Source organism: Procambarus clarkii, chromosome 18, assembly GCF_040958095.1.
Source record: "Procambarus clarkii isolate CNS0578487 chromosome 18, FALCON_Pclarkii_2.0, whole genome shotgun sequence".
In the NCBI taxonomy this organism is placed as follows: Eukaryota; Metazoa; Arthropoda; class Malacostraca; order Decapoda; family Cambaridae; genus Procambarus; species Procambarus clarkii.
The window spans coordinates 22,483,664-22,502,970 of record NC_091167.1 but is presented as its reverse complement, the minus strand read 5'-3'; the positions used below and the strand labels follow the sequence as shown (position 1 = coordinate 22,502,970).

The 19,307-nt window shown below is 51.0% G+C and overlaps 2 protein-coding genes across 2 annotated transcripts in view; one reads left to right on the top strand and one right to left on the bottom strand.

Moving 5' to 3' along the window:
• The window catches only part of LOC138365822 (arginine and glutamate-rich protein 1-like), a 259,325-nt gene that overhangs the window by 216,180 nt on the left and 23,838 nt on the right, over positions 1-19,307 (bottom strand). The gene's annotated exons all lie outside the window — the stretch shown is intronic.
• LOC138366007 (uncharacterized) lies at positions 11,305-11,958 on the top strand. The gene has a single exon (XM_069326726.1). It carries the CDS (start codon positions 11,305-11,307, stop codon positions 11,956-11,958), a length of 654 nt encoding a protein of 217 aa, XP_069182827.1.

Below are 19,307 nucleotides of genomic sequence, written 5' to 3'. Positions count from 1 at the left end.
ACACAGTAGCATAATATCGCACAATATGACAGTACTGAACACAATATGGTACAATTTACACAATACGGTATAATTTACACAATATGGAACAGTTTCCATCACGTTTAAAACACACGGAGTCAACCATCTCCACACACACACACACACACACACACACACACACACACACACACACACACACACACACACACACACACACACACACACACATGGTCAAACATCTTGGAGGATCTTCTGCACGAGCTTGTGTATGTGTGTATATGTGTGTATGTGTGTGTGTGTGTGTGTGTGTATGTGTGTATGTGTGTGTGTGTGTGTGTGTGTGTGTGTGTGTGTGTGTGTGTGTGTGTGTGTGTGTGTGTGTGTGTGGTCCATTCCTTCTCAAACCCTTTCTTGGCGGCGAGGTCTATATCACAGAACTGTTGCAGCCCCCCCCCCCCGACGCCTCCCCAACCCCCTTAAACCCCCCTCCCCCTCGCCCCTATTTTTTTGACCCATCATCTTTGACGATAATTGAAAAAATGAGATAAAACAAGAGTATGCGAAGTGAATTAATTTTTTGAGGGGGGGGGGGGGGTTATATATGCCAAAATTGCACTTATCAGTAATGACCGGGTAGTTGTTTGATGACGGCAGATAATATATCTCCCGCCCAGGTATCTACACGTATTATTGAAATACCTGTCGTATTATGCAACAGTTATTTACTATGCTATTTAGAGGCCCTCGGCTGAGGAGGTGCCCAGCCTAGCCTCACTCACTCACTCACTCACTCACTCACTCACTCACGTCTTTTGCGTGAGGTGTAAAAGAAAATATTACTTTACTGTTACCCTTAAAAGAGATACATTTATGAGAGGAATTACGAGCGCGGTGGACCAGCAGAGAGAAGCGGTGGTGTAGGTGGGCTCCGTAATATTGATCCTGGGAGTGTTGATCATGGAAGGCAATCCTGCAGCTGCTGCATTATGTATAATATGGGTCATGTGGCCAGGCCCCATATACTTGGTGGACCCCTTCACCATAATCACCATACGTTTACCCACTTTTTTTCTATCTTCTTTTTGTGTAGAGCTTGGCGGTGGGTATTGTGTGTGTGTGTGTGTGTGTGTGTGTGTGTGTGTGTGTGTGTGTGTGTGTGTGTGTGTGTGTGTGTGTGTGTGTGTGTGTGTGTGTGTGTGTGTGTGTGTGTGTACTTACCTAATTGTGCTTACCTAATTGTGCTTGCGGGGATTGAGCTCTGGCTCTTTGGTCCCGCCTCTCAACCATCAATCAACAACAGGTGTACAGGTTCCTGAGCCTATTGCGCTCTATCATATCTACACTTGAAACTGTGTATGGTGTGTGTGTGTGTGTGTGTGTGTGTGTGTGTGTGTGTGTGTGTGTGTGTGTGTGTGTGTGTGTGTGTGTGTGTGTGTGTGTGTGTGTGTGTGTGTACTCACCTAATTGTGCTTGCGGGGGTTGAGCTTTGGCTCTTTGGTCCCGCCTCTCAACTGTCAATCAACTGGTGTACAGATTCCTGAGCCTACTGGGCTCTATCATACCTACATTTGAAACTGTGTATGGAGTCAGCCTCCACCACATCACTTCCTAGTGCATTCCATTTATTAACTACTCTGACACTGAAAAAATTCTTTCTAACGTCTCTGTGGCTCATCTGGGTACTAAGTTTCCACCTGTGTCCCCTTGTTCGTGTCCCACCCGTGCTGAAGAGTTTGTCTTTGTCCACCCTGTCAATTCCCCTGAGAATTTTGTAGGTGGTTATCATGTCTCCCCTTACTCTTCTGTCTTCCAGGGATGTGAGGTTCAGCTCCTTTAGCCTTTCCTCGTAGCTCAATCCTCTCAGTTCCGGGACGAGCCTGGTGGCATACCGCTGAATCTTCTCTAACTTTGTCTTGTGTTTAACTAGGTATGGACTCCAGGCTGGAGCTGCATACTCCAGGATTGGTCTTACATAAGTGGTATACAGGGATCTGAAAGATTCCTTACACAAGTTTCTGAAGGCAGTTCTTATGTTGGCCAGTCTAGCATATGCCGCTGATGATATTCTTTTGATGTGGGCCTCTGGGGACAGGTTCGGTGTGATATCAACCCCAACGATGTGTGTGTGTGTGTGTGTTTGTGTTTTAGTTACATTGAGGACCTATAGCTACCTGTTGAAGATTCCGGGGATTAGCGCCCCCGCGGCCCGGTCTCAGACCAGGCCTGCTGGTGGGGTAGGTGAGGGACCAGGTGAGACTACAGGTCCTGGCTACGAGGGGCTCCACCTCAGGACTGGCTATAAAGGTTGACAATGAACACTCGTTCTTGGCCCAGGTCTTTAACTCCAGACCAATTGTCTCTATTGTTTGTTCTCTTAGTTTTAACAATCACTCCATCTTCCCCTGCCCCCCCCCCTCCCTCCTCCCCCTGCAAATCCTCCGTCTTCGTCGAGGCCTCCGTCACCCCCCCTCCCCCCCCCAGCCAATCTCTGGGGATAATTAGGGAGTGTAAGGGCCGGGTAGGGACGGGGGGCGGACACTCCCGTCTAATCAATTTTCTATGTTCGTGAACGGTGCATAGTTTATATTGGAGGTGAGTCACAGGCCGAGTGAAAGACACTGTGTGGCAACCCTCTCCCCCTCCCCCCCCTCTCCCCCACCACTGTTGTCCGTCATCCCCCACAAATCACCTTCCCCCCTCCCCCTCTCCCTCTCTCTCTTTGATTTGATTGTTGCCGCCGGAGGCGACTAGTGTATTGTGCACCCCATACCCATCCTGTGAGCGGTAGCGCAAAAAAGCATTACATTACACAAAAAGTCTTTATCAGACCTCAGCTTAGATTATTACATAAACAATTTCATCTATCCTCTCTCTCTTTCATACCCAATTTCCCCCTTTTACCCATTGTATAAAAATTCGAAACCCCTCATACAGCTTCCCGTCTCTCTTCCCCTTCCCCCAACACCCTCCATACCAGAGATACCACTGGTATCTCTTGTCTGTTGCCCAGAGAACCTAATACACAGACCTCGTCTGGCGTTCCCTGATACTTCTGTACCTTATACTCTATACACCGTCACACTGTATTCTCATACGAGTTGCCACGGGGGGAGGGGGGGGGGGTGCAGAGGACACTGGGCACCAATGCCAGGAAGCATCAGTACCACCGGGACACCCACAGGGGGGAGGCAGTCATTATTGCGAACACCAATACTCACTATCAGGTATCAGGAAGGTCCTGCTCGCCCCGATATAAGGGATCATTCACAAACCAGTTTAATGATCGTGAGTCGGTATAAGTCGCACATCCCGCCAGGTGACACCGCCTCACAAGAAGTAGTATCAGGCGATCCCAGCAGAGGGCCGCCTCATACCCGAGTAGGTGGGTGTGCTGGGCGCTGGGAGCTGGGCGCAGGGAGCTGGGTGCTGGGCGCTGGGTGCTGGGAGCCCACATATTTTGATCAACATGTGACATGCTATAGGAGTCGTGTGGTGGCTTGAGTGGGGGGGGGGGGGGTCATGCAGGATCACTTTCAGGCCGGTGACGCGAGTGTAAACATTTAGAGTTTCGAGATAATTGTGTGTTATTCACTCAACCCCTGCCTGCACTCAACCCCCCCCCCTGCCTGCACTCAACACCCCCCCTGCCAACACTTCCCCCCCCCCTGCCTACACTCAACGTTGAGGTAACAGTGACAAAACAAGAAACAGCTTAACAACAGTCACAGAGACGAATGGGAAGTCATTTATTCCTGCCAATAAGCTATCACTGTCCACTGTGTTGTCGTGTATGTCCCACTGGACCAGCTGGGTAAGGTCAAACTGGACCAGCTGGGTAAGGTCCCACTGGACCAGCTGGGTAAGGTCCCACTGGACCAGCTGGGTAAGGTCCCACTGGACCAGCTGGGTAAGGTCCCACTGGACCAGCTGGGTAAGGTCCCACTGGACCAGCTGGGTAAGGTCCCACTGGACCAGCTGGGTAAGGTCCCACTGGACCAGCTGGGTAAGGTCCCACTGGACCAGCTGGGGTAAGGTCCCACTGGACCAGCTGGGGTAAGGTCCCACTGGACCAGCTGGGTAAGGTCCCACTGGACCAGCTGGGTAAGGTCCCACTGGACCAGCTGGGTAAGGTCCCACTGGACCAGCTGGGTAAGGTCCCACTGGACCAGCTGGGTAAGGTCCCACTGGAGCACCTGGAGTAACCTGAGCGGGAGACGTCACACCAAATATCAAGACATGAGTATTGTCTCCGGTCGGGTCATTAAAAGGGCGAGATTTCAGGTCTCCTTCACCTTTGCTCAAGTGACTTGCTGTCAGAGCTGACCCCCCCCCCCCCCTCCCACCCGCCTCCCGTAGTCCTGCCTCATTTACCCCCCCCCCCCAACACCCTTAAATAATATTCTAAGTTCGTCCTCTAATAATAATAATATTACTACTCGCGACAAAAAGCCTTGTGACCCAATATAAACTATAACTACCAAGCAGTCCACGTTCTGAACTACTGCTGGTTGCAACAAGTCATAACCACGAACCTTACTTGTCCTATACGTAAATCGCCAATCCTAGGCCGAATATATGGAAATAATAAGAAAAAACTAGTCCCCCTATTATAGCATTCTTTCTGGGACTAGGGGTGCCAGAGAGGGGCACAGGTGAGCAGGCCAGGTGTCACGAGTCAGCAAAAAATGGCACCCCAGGTGTCGGCTGACCATTGTCCCGCAGGAGGAGCTGCTTGTATCTTATCGTGTAAGAGTGACGTCTTGCCTCCCTCCCCAGGCCGGCCGTCACCGCCACTGCTACAGAGGGAGACGCCGTGCAGCCACATGGGTCCTACCCCGACCCACAGAATAGTGGGCGGAGGTCCCTGTTTCTATACGAGAGATTTGATTTAGGGGTTCATTGTGGGTCAATTACCAAGCCTTGGTGTGCAGGATTAGGGGCATGGCTGTGAGCTCCATCACTCATGTGGAGATTGTGTGCTTTGTTAGCGCTAGTATGGCCAAGGCTCCGACCTCTCAAAGACACCATATAGGGGAGAAAAACGTGTGACGGTTCTCGTCCTAGGGTCAAACGAGGCATTGTCGCCAGACGATCGTAACGCGACTATAAAACCCGAGGACCTGTGCTGGTCGACGCCAGGCATAGATAACCCTCATTCAGCCCCTGGGAACCCCTGGGAACCCCCCGGGAAACCGGCGAAGACGGCCGGTGTTAAAAGTCATCGCTGCAAGAACCGCTAAGGTATTGATGATCCTCTGGGGAAATTTCGTGAATTTTCCCGCTCAATCCCAGCTGATTAGAGGGCAGAGCAGCAGCCACATCCAGCGCCCTCCTTGAAAGCACCGTCCAACAGCCTCCTGAATTATGAGACTTTAAAAACGCGATTTCTCGACATCGTTATATTTGTGGGATTCGGTGGAAGATGGTACGGAAGGGGCGAGGAGGAAGGGGGGAAAAGGAAGGGGGGTGGGGGGTGGCTAGGGAGGCCGCCTCTCTCAAATAAAATCATTCTCCTAAACCCACAAATATTGGAGACGGAAAATTTTCTCAATTTCCCGAATTCTCTCGCTATGGGCGTCTTTCAACACAACATTTCTGCCATGTCCAGCGGTGGAGTCCGGCCAGGTTTGATCAGTGACGTTGAAGTTTGTCATATATGGCACGGCAGCAACGGTTCCTCCTCTTGCCATTGTGGCTCTTGGAGCCTCGCAAGTCATGGCCGACGTCTTGCAAACATATCAGCGGTGCATGAAACACCAAGAGGCCGAGGCCTACCTTTATTGGTGTTACAAGAGGCTCCACCAGCTTGGGTAGGCCTCGGCTCCCAGGTAGGCCCCCGCGCCCTTGTGCCGCAAGAGGCTGACGACAGGCTTCCCGCTGTATGTGCTACCAGAGGCCACACACCTGTCATACGAGGTGGGGAACACCTGTGATACGAGGGGGACACACCTATGATACCAGAGGCCACACACACCTGTCATACGAGAGGGGAGGGACACCTGTGCTACGAGAGGCCACACACCTGTGATACGAGGGGGAAGGGGATCGACACACCTGTCCTACGAGAGGCCACACACACCTGTCCTACGAGAGGCCACACACACCTGTCCTACGAGAGGCCACACACACTTGTCCTACGAGACGCCACACACACCTGTCCTACGAGAGGCCACACACACCTGTCCTACGAGAGGCCACACACACCTGTCCTACGAGAGGCCACACACACCTGTCCTACGAGAGGCCACACACACTTGTCCTACGAGACGCCACACACACCTGTAATACGAGAGGCCACACACACCTGTCCTACGAGATGCCAACCTTAACTTGAGGTGCAAGAGGCAAACCTCGCTGGTTTTATTTCCCCGTTAAGAGGCCCTCGATGAATAGGACCTTAAGACTTGGGCCGATAAATCTTAAAGAAGCATTCTTGTTACCGGGACAAGGTGGTGTATGGAAGCGTATAATGCGTTTATATGGCTGAAAAGTCTGCCTTTGTGTGGCTGAAAAGTCGCCTTTGGTTACGCAATATGGCTTTTACGCCACACGTCCTAACCACTTTGTGCTCACCAGTGACGCCGTGCCTCAAGGCCTTCAAGACACCGCCACGTGCCCCAAGACACCGCCACGTGCCCCCAAGACACCGCCACGTGCCCCCAAGACACCACCACGTGCCCCCAAGACACCGCCACGTGCCCCCAAGACACCACCACGTGCCCCCACGGTCATCTGTTGCACTGTTATTTTTGTTCTTATTTGTTTCAGTAATTATCACTTTTAAGGGCAATTTTTATCAAAGTTATATAACTTGAAGTACATCACAACCCTCAAGTTATACCTTGACGCATAACAAACCCCGCTGGTTGTCGCACTTGACACTTGAGTATGAGGTTGTGGAGGGTTGGCACTGTAGAGGCGCGGCAGGAGAGCCAGCGGGAACTGGATTACTGGCACTTAACCTTCCCAGGACGGGTGACGTTTCCAGGGAGGAGTGATGGTACCTTGAGCACATTACGGCACGTTAAGATGAAAATAAGTTATTGCGTATCTTAATTTTAAGATGGCGCAGCGCTGGTAAGGAATTTCTGATGTACATATTTTTTTTTTAATAACAAAAATGATAAGAATAGAGTATCCATCCAAGCAGGTCGAGCTAAGGTATATGTCGGTCGGGTCAGGCTTCAGTCCTGCCTGACTTGGCCAATGATGTATGTACACTGCATGAATTAACCTTTCTCTATGTAAAGCTTCAGCGAGCTATAAAGCAATCTTACTTATCTGGTCTAGCTAGCAAGCGTTCTCAATGTCGTGTTACAGTTTTTTCCAAACACGGGAGGTTAAGGTCGCGCGCTGTGCAATCTTATGACTGCGCAAATTCCTTAGCTTGGCGTAACAGCGCCTCCAGAGTGTACGTACACACACACACACACACACACACAAATGAACGCCAAACTGTCTTCAACATCAATTCTCGGGCTACCTAATCTAGGGGCCTTTCCAGATCTTTACGTGGCCTCAAACACAATGTCCTCGTGTGTGATCTTCACGCCCCTACCCACTAGCCAGCCTCTACTACTCTCCACAGGGACGAGGATGAGGTCGGACTAACATAACAAGACCATGTGGCGCGCGCGGGCGTCGTCCGCACAGACCAGTACTTGCCGAGGAAACCCTTCACCAAATATGGACTCTCTTTAACATGGCGAAAATGGCAGTTACTGGGCGGCCTTGATGCCCACGTCTGGGGCAGCCTGGACTCAACAGCGGGCATTCGTTACACTCTTAAACCACCTTTCAAGCATTCAAGCTCTTCCTCGATGTGACAGAGAAGACTTCGTCGGCCGCCAGTCCGCCAGGAAGCACTGACATTCTTGTTGGTCCCACGAGGGTAGGTACTGCAGCACACCTGTTGGTCCCACGAGGGTGGGTACTGCAGCACACCTGTTGGTCCCACGAGGGTAGGTACTGCAGCACACCTGTTGGTCCCACGAGGGTAGGTACTGCAGCACACCTGTTGGTCCCACGAGGGTAGGTACTGCAGCACACCTGTTGGTCCCACGAGGGTAGGTACTGCAACACACCTGTTGGTCCCACGAGGGTAGGTACTGCAGCACACCTGCGCCACACACACACCTTACGCAGTCACCGCTGACGCAGCTGGCCCCATCCAGTTTTTCGAGAAGTCGTTACGAGGGTAATTTAAGACGCCGCCGATCATTGCCTAGTACGGGAGCGAGGCCCAGGTGCGATTACCTCCACCGTCAACACTGTTGGCAGCCCTGATAAGCGTCACTCTGAAGGAGCTGTAATTAATTGCAACATTCTTGACTTCACTCTCTCTCTCGTAAGGCCCCGTAACCCCCCCCCCCCCCAAACCCTCCCACACGCACTAAAAAAAAAAAAAAAATATATACGAGATTTAATTCTGCTTTCATTTCTACTTTCACCACCTAACTCTGTAACTGAAGCTTTGTACGTGTGACAGAGGCGAGGTGGAAGGGTGTGGGAGCCTGGCCTGCGACACGCCGCCCTCCACCACTACATGTATCAATTAGGTGAGTAACTGCTTAGTGAGGGGCGGCCCGCGTGGAGTGACACTCAGACAGCTCCCCTTCCCCCCCCCCCACACACAAACAGGGGCCTGGAGGTTGAGTGGACAGCGTTTGGTACTCGTAATCCTATGGCCCGGGGACTGATTCCCGGCGATGACGGAAACAAATGGGCAGAGTTTCTTTCACCCTTCTGTACCTGTTCATCTAGCAGTAAATAGGTACCTGGGAGTTAGACAGCTGTTACGAGCTGTTTTCTGTGTGTGTGAGTGAGAGTGAGAGTGTGTGTGTGTGTGTGTGTGTGTGTGTGTGTGTGTGTGTGTGTGTGTGTGTGTGTGTGTGTGTGTGTGTGTGTGAAAAGGTAGATTAATTGACAGTTGAGAGGCGGCCCGAAAGAGCTAGAGCGCAACCCCCGCAAGCACAACTAGGTGAACACACACACACACACACACACACACACACACACACACACACACACACACACACACACACACACACACACACACACACACACACACACGTTGGGCCTGGTAGCCTGGTGGATAGCGAGCAGAACTCTTAATTCTGTGGCGCGGGTTCGATTCCCGCACCAGGCAGAAACAAATGGGCAAAGTTTCTTTCACCCTGAATGCCCCTGTTACCTAGCAGTAAATAGGTACCTGGGAGTTAGTCAGCTGTCACGGGCTGCTTCCTGGTGTGTGTGTGTAGTGTAGAAAAAAAGTAGTTAGTAAACAGTTGATTGACAGTTGAGAGGCGGGCCGAAAGAGCAAAGCTCAACCCCCGCAAACACAACTAGGTGACTACACATTCCAGGAAGCAGCCCGTAACAGCTGTCTAACTCCCAGGTACCTATTTACTGCTATGTGAACAGACACATGAGGGTGAAGTAAATTCTTACCATTTGTTTCCGCCATTGCCGGGGATCGATCCCCGGTCCCTATAGGATTACGAATCCCAAGCGCTGTCCACTGAGCTACCAGGCCCCTGTGTGTGTGATTGTGTGTGCGCGCGCGCGCGCGTGTATTAGAGGCAATATACATAGTAGACATAATAGAGGAAAAATAAATTGGCTAGAAAGGCGGGGTCCAAGAGCTAATAGCTCGATGCTGCAGATACAAATAGTAAATACACTGACGCGGTATTCTCGGGTAACTGAAGAAATGGCTGCTAGCTTTGTGGGTCTCGTTGTCAGGATTTTTTGTTCATGTTAACAGGAATTAAGTGGATCACTGTGATTGCTCGTCACCCCCCCCCCCCCCCCACAGCACTCTCCCCAGCCTCTCACTATCCCCCGTAAGCATCTCTCACTATCCCCCACAAGCATCTTAACCCAGTAATTCTTACCTCTCTACCGCTCCCAATAAATCTCAACTGTAATTCCAGCAACTGCTAGCCAATCAGAGTCAATCACACCCATACTTAAATATCAGCAACGCTTAGCTAATTAACCCCTTAGCCAATCGCAGTTGCCCCTGGCCATCTTCTGCAACTCCTAGCCAATCCCAGGAACAGCACCTAGCCACCAGGACGTCCTAGGGCCGGGTTCCCGACCCGTAGATAAACTATCCCCAGCTCCCCGTCCGACTCTGCGCCACCTCACGTATCTTCAGCCTCCAATCTTCGCGTTACTAATGAGGTGCGCACTTCGGCTAATTAATTTTGCCACAAGGTAACGAAGGGAGGTTAGCGTCGCTGATGGAATGGCGTAAAGAGTGGAGACGCCGGGGAGAGATAGGCTGTGTTGGGGTGGCGCGACCAGCCGCCGCCTCCACCACCACGCCTACCGTGATGTATCACCATGTTGGACCATGATATTTCTGTGTTACTAGAACTACGCCCACCATGCTACACCCACCATGCTACACTCACCATGCTACACCCACCATGCTACACCCACGATACTACGCCCACCACGCTACGCCCAGCCATGCTACGCCCACCATGCTACGCCCACCATGCTACACATACCATGCTACGCCCACCATGCTACACCCACCATGCTACGCCCACCACGCTACGCCCACCACGCTACGCCCACCATGCTACACCCACCATGCTACACCCACCACGCTACACCCACCACGCTACACCCACCACGCTACACCCACCATGCTACACCCACCACGCTACGCCCACCACGCTACACCCACCACGCTACACCCACCAGCCATCCGCCGCTAAGAACGAATCTCTTCCATCAATCGTCTATTCAATCCAAGTAATTACCTGGCTCTGATAATTAAGGACCATAGGGGAGCTCATCCCGACTTGAACACCTGAGGAGGCCGAGAAACCCGCCACCGGTAAACATGCTCTAATGGCCAACATGGTGGCCAAACATCGACTTTTTTCACTAGTGTAATTAGCGAGGCAAAAATGTGGGAATCTGGGCTCCTGGCTGCTCCGGGGCGGGCGAATTCCTCGCTCCACTAAGGAGCCGCGTTAAGAAATGTTATATCAAGGGCCAGAAAGTTTCTCCCTTGATTATGGTGATGGCTTCACCGTGAAGTTGATGGTTGAGCGTGGTGATGCTGTCTTGGTGCACTCCTAGCTCTTCTTGACCAGAGGTGGTGCACTCCTAGCTCTTCTATACCAGAGGTGGTGCACTCCTAGCTCTTCTTGACCAGAGGTGGTGCACTCCTAGCTCTTCTTGACCAGAGGTGGTGCACTCCTAGCTCTCCTTCACTAGAGAGCCACCAGAGGGCCAGCTGGGGTGAAGAGGGACTAACACAGTGTGCCTGAGGACTGGTGGGCTTGGCAGCTTGGGAAGATGAAGGGCACGAGGCGACAGGAACACATGAAGGGCACGAGGCGACAGGAACAGATGAAGGGCACGAGGCGACAGGAACACATGAAGGGCACGAGGCGACAGGAACACATGAAGGGCACGAGGCGACAGGAACAGATGAAGGGCACGAGGCGACAGGAACACATGAAGGGCACGAGGCGACAGGAACACATGAAGGGCACGAGGCGACAGGAACACATGAAGGGCACGAGGCGACAGGAACACATGAAGGGCACGAGGCGACAGGAACACATGAAGGGCACGAGGCGACAGGAACAGATGAAGGGCACGAGGCGACAGGAACACATGAAGGGCACGAGGCGACAGGAACACATGAAGGGCACGAGGCGACAGGAACACATGAAGGGCACGAGGCGACAGGAACAGATGAAGGGCACGAGGCGACAGGAACACATGAAGGGCACGAGGCGACAGGAACACATGAAGGGCACGAGGCGACAGGAACACATGAAGGGCACGAGGCGACAGGAACACATGAAGGGCACGAGGCGACAGGAACACATGAAGGGCACGAGGCGACAGGAACACATGAAGGGCACGAGGCGACAGGAACACATGAAGGGCGAAGGTATTGTGAACGACCAAACGGACCTTCCCTCAACCACTGCACATTAATGACACTATGTAAAAGACACATCGAACACTTTATGTAGGGCATACGTAAATCTGTGTATCTATGTATTTACGTATGTAGGTTAGCTTAGCATTTTAAAAGCACCGAATCACCTTCTGTGGTTGATTGTTCAATAAACCCTTGAACTATATGTTTAACACTTCTCTAACCCTGTCCATGGAGGACAGAAGAAAATGTATATATGCTGGTTAGCATTGTAAATGTGTGGCCACGTCTGTGGTAGAAAATAATAAAAAAAAATAAAAAAATAATTAAAATGCTTCCTCACCTACACAAGGTCCAGCAGGATCCACCTGCACCATGACTCTATATCACCGGAAGATACAGCCAAAATTCTATTTCATAAAGTTTCATTCTGAACTTTGTCATAAACGGAATTCAGAAATTTAAAGTTTTGAATTCACCTAAAATTAAATAGATCAATTAATATAACGCTGTGACAAAAAATACTCAACCATTCAACCACTTGGTCTGGACGGTAGAGCGACGGTCTCGCTTCATGCAGGTCGGCGTTCAATCCCCGACCATCCAAGTGGTTGGGCACCATTCCTTCCCCTCCGTCCCATCCCAAATCTTTATCCTGACCCCTTCCCAGAGCTATATAGTCGTAATGGCTTGGCACTTTCTCCTGACAATCCCCACCTTTGAAATATTTCAAGTATAATCAGAGATGGCGCCGGCGTCACCAGACCGCACAACGCAAGACCTCCTTCACGTCAACTTTCCCATCAGTAAACTTAACTAACAAAGTAGATGAGAGTGCAGTTTGTTGATAAGCAAATGAGCGTCTGGAAAGGGCAGGACTCGACAATACCAAGGAAGGGACACCCTCCCCCCCACCATCTCACCCACTGTTTACAGACGCCTCCCGTTTTGGCTATCAGACAGCGGCGTAGCTACGCATGAAGAACAGTATCCGAACAGTAAATCACCACCCTAGGTTCCTGAGGGGCCCCACAACCACTGATCACTGAGATCGCCGATAGGACGCTCCAGTCACCCCATCGCTGGCCCCCGGAGCCCTACAAGCAAATGTTCCCTGGGAACATCACCCCAGACTCTTAAGAGGCTTACCTGTTCTTCCTTTCCAAGGCAGCCTGGGTACATAACGTATGCTGTTCTTCGACACTGATCGGGCGAGGCAAGCAGCTATACCCTGAAGGACCCGCCGCTCTTCATTCTCAGAAGAACCGCCGGAGCAGGAAGCTTGCCCCAGTCAAGGGGTATTTGCATTTTTCTATGCTAAAGATAATGTAAAGTTTGTTAGCTGCGAATGAATTGGTTACATGAAAAGATGCAAAATGTGGTTCGTCACAGATTTCAAGACGTCCAATACTTAGTGGCACCCGGCTCAGGCCACACGAGCCACCACACCCGGCCACAAGAGCCACCACACCCGGCCCCAAGAGCCACCACACCCGGCCCCAAGAGCCACCACACCCGGCCCCAAGAGCCACCACACCCGGCCACAAGAGCCACCACACCCGGCCACAAGAGCCGCCACACCCGGAGATGGTTTCACCTCTTCCATCACAACTCAATAACATTTCCCAGTGACCATTTAAATTAAGCCATTTGGACCCCTTCCCCACCCCCCCGCTCTCTCTCTCTCGAACCAGCAATCTCCCTCGCCGAGGACCGAGCAAGATGAGAACGTAAATAGGTGTAATTTGTGGGTCTGTGTGAGTGTCAGTCTCACGCTACGAGCGAGGAAGCTTCGCTCTCAACCCCCCCCAACACCGTCCTCAGCCGTGGTCGCACCCGACACTCATAACATGCAGGATACACAGTCTTAACTTTCTCATCATAAACCACCTTCCCCAAACAGACCGTTATCAAGTGTGTGCCGTTGTGGCGTCGCAATTTCCACCCGCTTGTCTCTTGACCAGATTTCAAGATCGTTGACTTACAAGAGATGAGGTCATTTGTGTTCGTTTATATGAATTATTGGATTAAGACTCGAGCCGTCACTCGGTTCTGATTATGTTGCAACTTTTTTAAGCGCATAATTTTGCTTTATATTATCCAGGTTTAACATAGAAGAGACTGACATAGATCAGTTTAAACAGAAACCACTGAAGTACATACTAGTGTCGAGGGGTTAAGGGGGGACTGTGCCGCCCCTACCAGCCAAGGCCGTCCTCTTCTCACCAATTGGACAAAAATGAGAGAAATAAAATACAGACATTTTATGGCAAGTCGGACAAGTCGTCTATTGTATCATTCGTCACTGTAAGTCACGACCAGGCCCTACAACCCACATTACTCATTACATGCCGCTCTAATGACCCCAGAGTACAGCAGACACACTCACATATATACAAATGGCACGTCTCCTGTGACAGGTAAGTCCACTACAGGCTCAACATAGCCCCTGATGCTTGCAACGTTTTGTTCCCAGGAACTGAATCTAAAACAACTCCAACAAGCACAGTCTCGGACTTATACTCCATCTCTCTCGCCGCTCCACGAAGGCGCTATGACCGCAAGACGACATGAACGGGTGAAAAAAAATAAGTTCGAACTCTGCAACACAACGAAGGGAGCAGAGTCTCGCCCGCGGGTATCACCCCAAGCATTGGTACTGCTTCAGGAAACACACAATTGCTGCCAGTCTCCAGTAAGAAGTACTGGAAGCGTTGCGGCTACTGAAGAAGGGGCAGCTGCTGGCAGTATCGCTGCTACTGGAAGAGGGCATCTACTGCAGTTGCTACAACTACAGGGAAAGGTTGTCCGCTATTACCATCGCAGCTCGAAGTGGAGGTTGTCTTCTGCAAGACTCAACGGGGGGGGGGGGGGGGGAAAGTAGATTTGGGAAGTGGTGCAATTGCTGTGAAGAAGGAAGCTGGAAATACGCAGCCTTCTGCATCCTACATCTTGCCTCACGCTTACCATCCTCCTTTCCTTGAGCCACTTTCGCCTGCTCATCCTATTCTTCTCGCACCCCTTCCATTCCACCGTGCCCCATCCCACCCCCTGTTCCGTATCTCATCTCATTGTGCAACTTGACTCCCTCTGGGCAGTAACCAGCACCTTCTGTGGTTCACTATACATCCCCCTTCCCTTCCCTTCCCTTCCCTTCCCTTCCCTTCCCTTCCCTTCCCTTCCCTTCCCTTCCCTTCCCTTCCCTTCCCTTCCCTTCCCTTCCCCTGACCTATCCACAAACCACCCCGCCCCTTCATGCTACCCCCCCCCACCCCCCAACCACCCAGCACCCCTCTCCACCTCCCACTCAGCTCACCACCGCCCCGCTGACTCCAGGGAAACCCTAAACATTCAACGGCTACAAATATTTGATCTCCGGTCCTATCTTGCCCGTCTCCTGCCACGCCTACTGCTTAACCCACACACGCCTTGCCTGCCCGCCTGCCCCCCCCCCCCCCCCCCGTTCCTTACCCTGTTCCCTGCCATCCTTGTCCATTCCCTGGAACGCCTGACCACGCCCAACTCCCTTACCCATTTCCTCTCAAATCACCACCTAACTTTACCCCTTGGCCACGCCACGTGCCCAGACACAACCCGCACCACGTGCCCAGACACAACCCGCGCCACGTGCCCAGACACAACCCGCACCACGTGCCCAGACACAACCCGCGCCACGTGCCCAGACACAACCCGCGCCACGTGCCCAGACACAACCCGCGCCACGTGCCCAGACACAACCCACGCCACGTGCCCAGACAAAACCTCACAGTGCAACAAGGGCAGGGTCCAGGTGTGCTTCTCTCCCAGTCTTCCTCAAGACTGCTCAAGACGGGTGTGGTGGTCACTCAGGGATCAGAGATGTGACAGCGACAGATCACACATAATATCTTGCCAATGTTTACCTCACCCGTCAGTCCGGGGAAGCCTTTCGTTATGGCTTCTGGAGAAATCTTTCACGCTAAAACATTCTTACTTTCTTTAAAAAGAAGTTTCGAATATATACAAAGCAATGAATTATCCATATTCCTTAACCAAAAATTTATTTCCATATATATGCGAATGTTACACAATGATGTGGATACAGATTATTGTAGTTATCTAGAAGTAGAGAAGGAGAACGCGTTTACAGAGACCCATGAGGGCCGAGCGCCTCAAGGGCCTGGCTTAAGACCGGTTATATATACCTCATTTACATAAACAACACAAGCAACTGAACCCATGTTGACGACACTCCACAAGTGATCACCCTCCCCCCCCTCTCCACTGCTACACCTTCTGTCAGACGCAAACAGCTTATTAAATGAGTAAATTAATATTCCCTCCCTATCTCTCCCCTCTCTTCTTCCCTTTCCTTCCTCTCTCATCCCCCTTCTATCCCCTCTCAGAACATACGAACACTGTAACCAATATTATATATATATACAATTTTTTTTAATGCAATGCTGTAACAACATAGCTAAAAATCAAAGTCGCTGGGATTTGATATATGAGCTGATCCCTCTTGAAGGGGGACACACACACTGGGGCCTACCCCGACCAGCCTATGATAGTCCCATACCTCCCGTGTTTCATCTTGAAAAGTGGAGTGAAGGTAGCCTCAAGCATCTCACCTCCAACATTAGACGAAGACACAGACACTCTTTTATAGACACTGATAAACTGCTTGACACCTGGAAAAGCAGAATATTTCGCCGTTTAGACATTAACCAGTTGGCTAAACATGTTGTGTTTCATATTCGTCAGTTGTGTTATTTGGGTAACCCACCTATACTCCCCCGACCTGTCACTCTGATCACCCACTAACCTTCCTCACCACCTGCACCCACTGACCAACTGCTTGCCATCCCTCACTCCCCCGCGGTCTCCCCTTCTCTCCCACGGACTCCCCCTCTCTCCCAGCTGTCGCCGGGGGCTGGACCATGTTAAGACCCTGCATAGCTGCAACCCCCCCCCCCCCTCCACACACACACACACATACACTCCCACACCTGCTGGAAGAAGACAAATGTGGTACCAATCTACATGAAAAAAGAGATAAAGAAGAGTTCACTTAACTAGAGACCATAGGCACACTTTATTATTATTAACATCTTTATTGACAAAATTAATTACAATTTTGCCTAATCTGAGGATTTCGATCAAGTCCTATTAAAGTGAGGATAATGCTGGTATTCACTGTCACGCAGGACAGAGGGTCATACATAAGACAATAGGTCTAAACTATAGGCTGAAGCACATATATATCATGGTTACAATCAATGTTTTAATGTATGGATATGTGAAAACAACTTTCTACTGTGCACTGCCACACAAGGGCAGGGATGGGTTCATAAGTGATGCAGCTTAGAAGTAATATAAATAAAAATTGTTCTTCATTCTTTAAAATGGACAAGCAAATTTTGGATAAATTGTTAGGATGTCGTCCAGAACACCTGAGTCAATAAAGGCACACTGTTCCAGTTAAGGAAGACAGGAAACCAGACGGCACCTACAGTCCTACGCCATAAGGGGAAGGCATCAACAAGAATCGGAAAAAGAGACTTGGGAATGGATATAGTTGCCACACTAGCACCAGAGAAACACACATGAACAGGATAACATCAGCAGCATATACGACGCTGGAAAGTATAAAAACAGTTTAGAAATCAGAACTCCTTCAAAGGCCATCTACGCAACATTTGTTAAGATCAATACTGGAATATGCACCACCGGCATGGAAGCATAAAAGCAAAATTTAAAAAAGTACAGAGGTTCCTCAGATTGGGGCGAGAGCTGAGAGGGTTGAGCTATGAGGAGAGTTAAAGAAAGTGAACCTCACAACCTAGAAGAGAGAAGAACAGAAGAGTGATATTAGATGTTGGTGTGAAACAGACAAGATGGACAAGGACAGCCTCTTTAAATGGAGAGAATATAAGACGAGAGAACACAGGTCGAGGCTGGAAACGCCAAACTAGTCGAAGTAAGTAAATATTCTCAGTATTGGTAGTCAAGAGGTGCACCGCGCTGCAAGAAGCTGCCGCAGCCGCCTCTATCTACGATGTTTACGGCCACAGTCGACGAAAGAATTCGAACGTCGGAATAGTTAAGATTATATAACTCAACAGGTCCAAGAAGGGCAGTAGGCGGGGCAGGGAGAGCTAGACCTCACTCCCCCGTACACACTGATAGGTAAGCACTTTCCAATAGGGCTTTATCCCTCTACCAATCTCGGTATATTATCATTCTCCCGTTGTTCTCCGCCGTCCCCCAAGTCCATCATTCATCTCTTCTCTGCGGCCCCTTGCCGTCCCCTCTATCTCCATCCATCCATTTCCTCTCGTGCGCCTCCGTCACCCTGTCCAGCCCAGGTAGAACGACCTCCACTTTTTCTCAACCCGTTCATACGGACATGAACGTCGGCAACCCGCAGCGTCGAGAATCGTCCACTTAACAATAGTTCCCCCAACCTCCAGTTTCTCCTCCACAAAAAACGGCGCCAAGCCGATATGTATCAATCAATAAATAGGCAGATGGGTAAATAATCCCAGGACGCAGCAGGCGGCATGGCTGTGGTCTTCAGGGCTGGAAGTGAGGGGGGCTGGTGCTCTGGGAACACCTCACCACCGATCCATTACCCGCCTGCCTAATTACGGTTCCGACAAGCGCGGAAAAACGCCGTATCTGAAGAGGCATCGGCGGGTACATGACAGAGTCGCGGCCCCCTTGCATGACAAAGGCTCGCCCACGCCAGATGAGTTAATCTAGTGAAGGTGGGACGGGGACAAAAAGAAGACAGCTCCGATCAGAATGAAGGAGTAGGTGCATGAGGTCCGCCCTCCCATGGTCACTGGCGGGGTCTCGTCTCCCACTCACGATACAATGTGGAATGTTAAAGAGGCAGTGCCTGGAGAAAGAGTGGCACTTAGAGAGGCACAGTGCCGGAAGTGAGGGGTGCTACGAGTGTTCCAGAGTACGTCTCAGCCTCTTAAGTATATGGGGTAGCCAAGGAGCAATCTGAGTGTAGCAATCATCTCCCGGGTGTGCTGAATGGAAGCAGCCTGTACCTGGTTACATGTCTAAGTATTAGCTGACGGACAGGCTATCATTTGGTTGATCTGCCTCCTTGTATTGTCATGTAATCTGTTGCACCGTTTGTGTTTTTATCTTGCAATTGTTGTTTTTCTTATAGCCATGGTCCATGGTCCCGTGGTCCTCAGTGTCGGGGGGTCCGTGGTCCCGTGGTCCTGCACGCCCAGACGTTCTTGGCCACGGCTGCTCCATCTGCAACAATCTTGGTAATTCCTGACAAGACGTTGTGAGGCATTACCAAGACAAGACATCAAACGTTGCCTGGGGGACCAGCATCCAGTCTCTCTCTCTCTCTCCCTCAGCTGACCTGCCTTATCCTTCCTCAGTCTATTAGTGC